The sequence below is a fragment of the Penaeus monodon genome, chromosome 15 (genome assembly GCF_015228065.2).
Source record: "Penaeus monodon isolate SGIC_2016 chromosome 15, NSTDA_Pmon_1, whole genome shotgun sequence".
In the NCBI taxonomy this organism is placed as follows: Eukaryota; Metazoa; Arthropoda; class Malacostraca; order Decapoda; family Penaeidae; genus Penaeus; species Penaeus monodon.
Window position 1 is genome coordinate 15,734,942 of NC_051400.1, and position 1,390 is coordinate 15,736,331.

The window sequence follows — 1,390 nt, forward strand, 5'->3', positions numbered from 1 at the left end:
CAGAAGCTGAATGATAACTGGACCAAAATGAGGCTAATAGTTGATTATCTACTTAGCATCAAATGTCTTTACAAAATATGGAATAATATCATGAAAGTAAAAAGACTAAGTAAAACAAGGAGTAGAGATGATAAATGAGAAAAGGTAGCAAAAGCAGCATCAGTAAAGATGTGGAAGACGAAACAGGTGTTTAAGAAAAGAATAACAATAATATCACATTTCAGCAGCAATAGCCAGAAATAGAATCAGTTTCTCACCTTTCCTTACTGTCCACCATTGTGACAAGCAAGTTAACAGTGTCTTCCACAAGACCTGGCTCAGCACTTCGCAGTCTCAGTGTCTGCTCAACAACTGATAGTAAATAGTTTAAAGTCCAGGCTGCTCCCTCTGAATCTCGTCCAAAGGCTGAAGTCAGGGCTATACTCAACTGTGAGAGATATACAAAGTTGCAGATGAAAATTTGGTTTGGTGCACAAAATGGTACTAGCAAATGTAAATGAGCGTTTGCTTCTCAAATGATTCTGTTGTTTAGTAACAAAAATTATAATTTCATAGCAATCTGATGAAAATTTCCTTCTCCTAAAAGCTCTCATTGTGAACATCCATTTAAACATCTGGAGTATACAATCTCAATAAAATCTACCATAAGAATGAATAAATGAAGGGAGAAAGAAAAAGAAGAAAAAAAGAGGGAAAAGAAGAAAGTAAAAATACAAGTACTTAAACCATGAAACACTCATTGTAACTGCATCACACAACATTGAAATATCACCATACCTCTGTGTAGAAAGATTCATTTGGAAGAAGATAAGATAGGCAGAACCGTCTCAAGAACCACATAAGTGAAGAGGATACTTCTGGACTTAGGAGATGACCTAAGTTAGCCTTCAGTGCTTGGGATTCTGTCTCACATAGACGCATAACTGTGCTCATCATCCTGAAGATGTTAGTATTGGTTAGTCGTCTCTAAATGGTTAAAATAATTTTTGTCCACAGAATATTGTAGACCATATCTTAAGAAAATGGGTAAAACAATTACATATCGAACTCTGATTCTAAAACAACCATCCACTATTGTAAAACCAAGTATTTATGAAAACTAGAGACAAAAACCAGGACACTGTAATACCTTATCAAAGGATCAGCAGCTGCACTGTTTGGTACTTCTGCAGGCATTTGTGCTGGAGTGGCTAATAATCTGAGGGTTGCTTCTAAATTTATAGTTGGGGCTGCACTCATGCTATAAGTCACCATCTCAGAGGGGATAAGTGCTGTTTCACCTTCATTATCCATTGTTGTGACATGACCTGTAAACAAAAAAAAAATAATATGAATATAAAATGAGGAAAATCAAAAGATTCCAGTGTGAATCAAAAACTGCTTTTGAGTG

The 1,390-nt window shown here is 35.7% G+C and overlaps 1 protein-coding gene across 1 annotated transcript in view; it reads right to left on the reverse strand.

The window, feature by feature from the left end:
- Positions 1-1,390, reverse strand: part of LOC119581783 (exportin-4-like) — a 27,938-nt gene that overhangs the window by 5,787 nt on the left and 20,761 nt on the right. The window contains exons 13-15 of the mRNA XM_037929912.1: positions 1,130-1,307; positions 778-937; positions 258-427 (exon numbers count right to left, since the gene is read on the reverse strand). Coding sequence (XP_037785840.1) covers positions 258-427; positions 778-937; positions 1,130-1,307 — 508 coding nt within the window. The remainder of the gene's footprint in view (positions 1-257; positions 428-777; positions 938-1,129; positions 1,308-1,390) is intronic.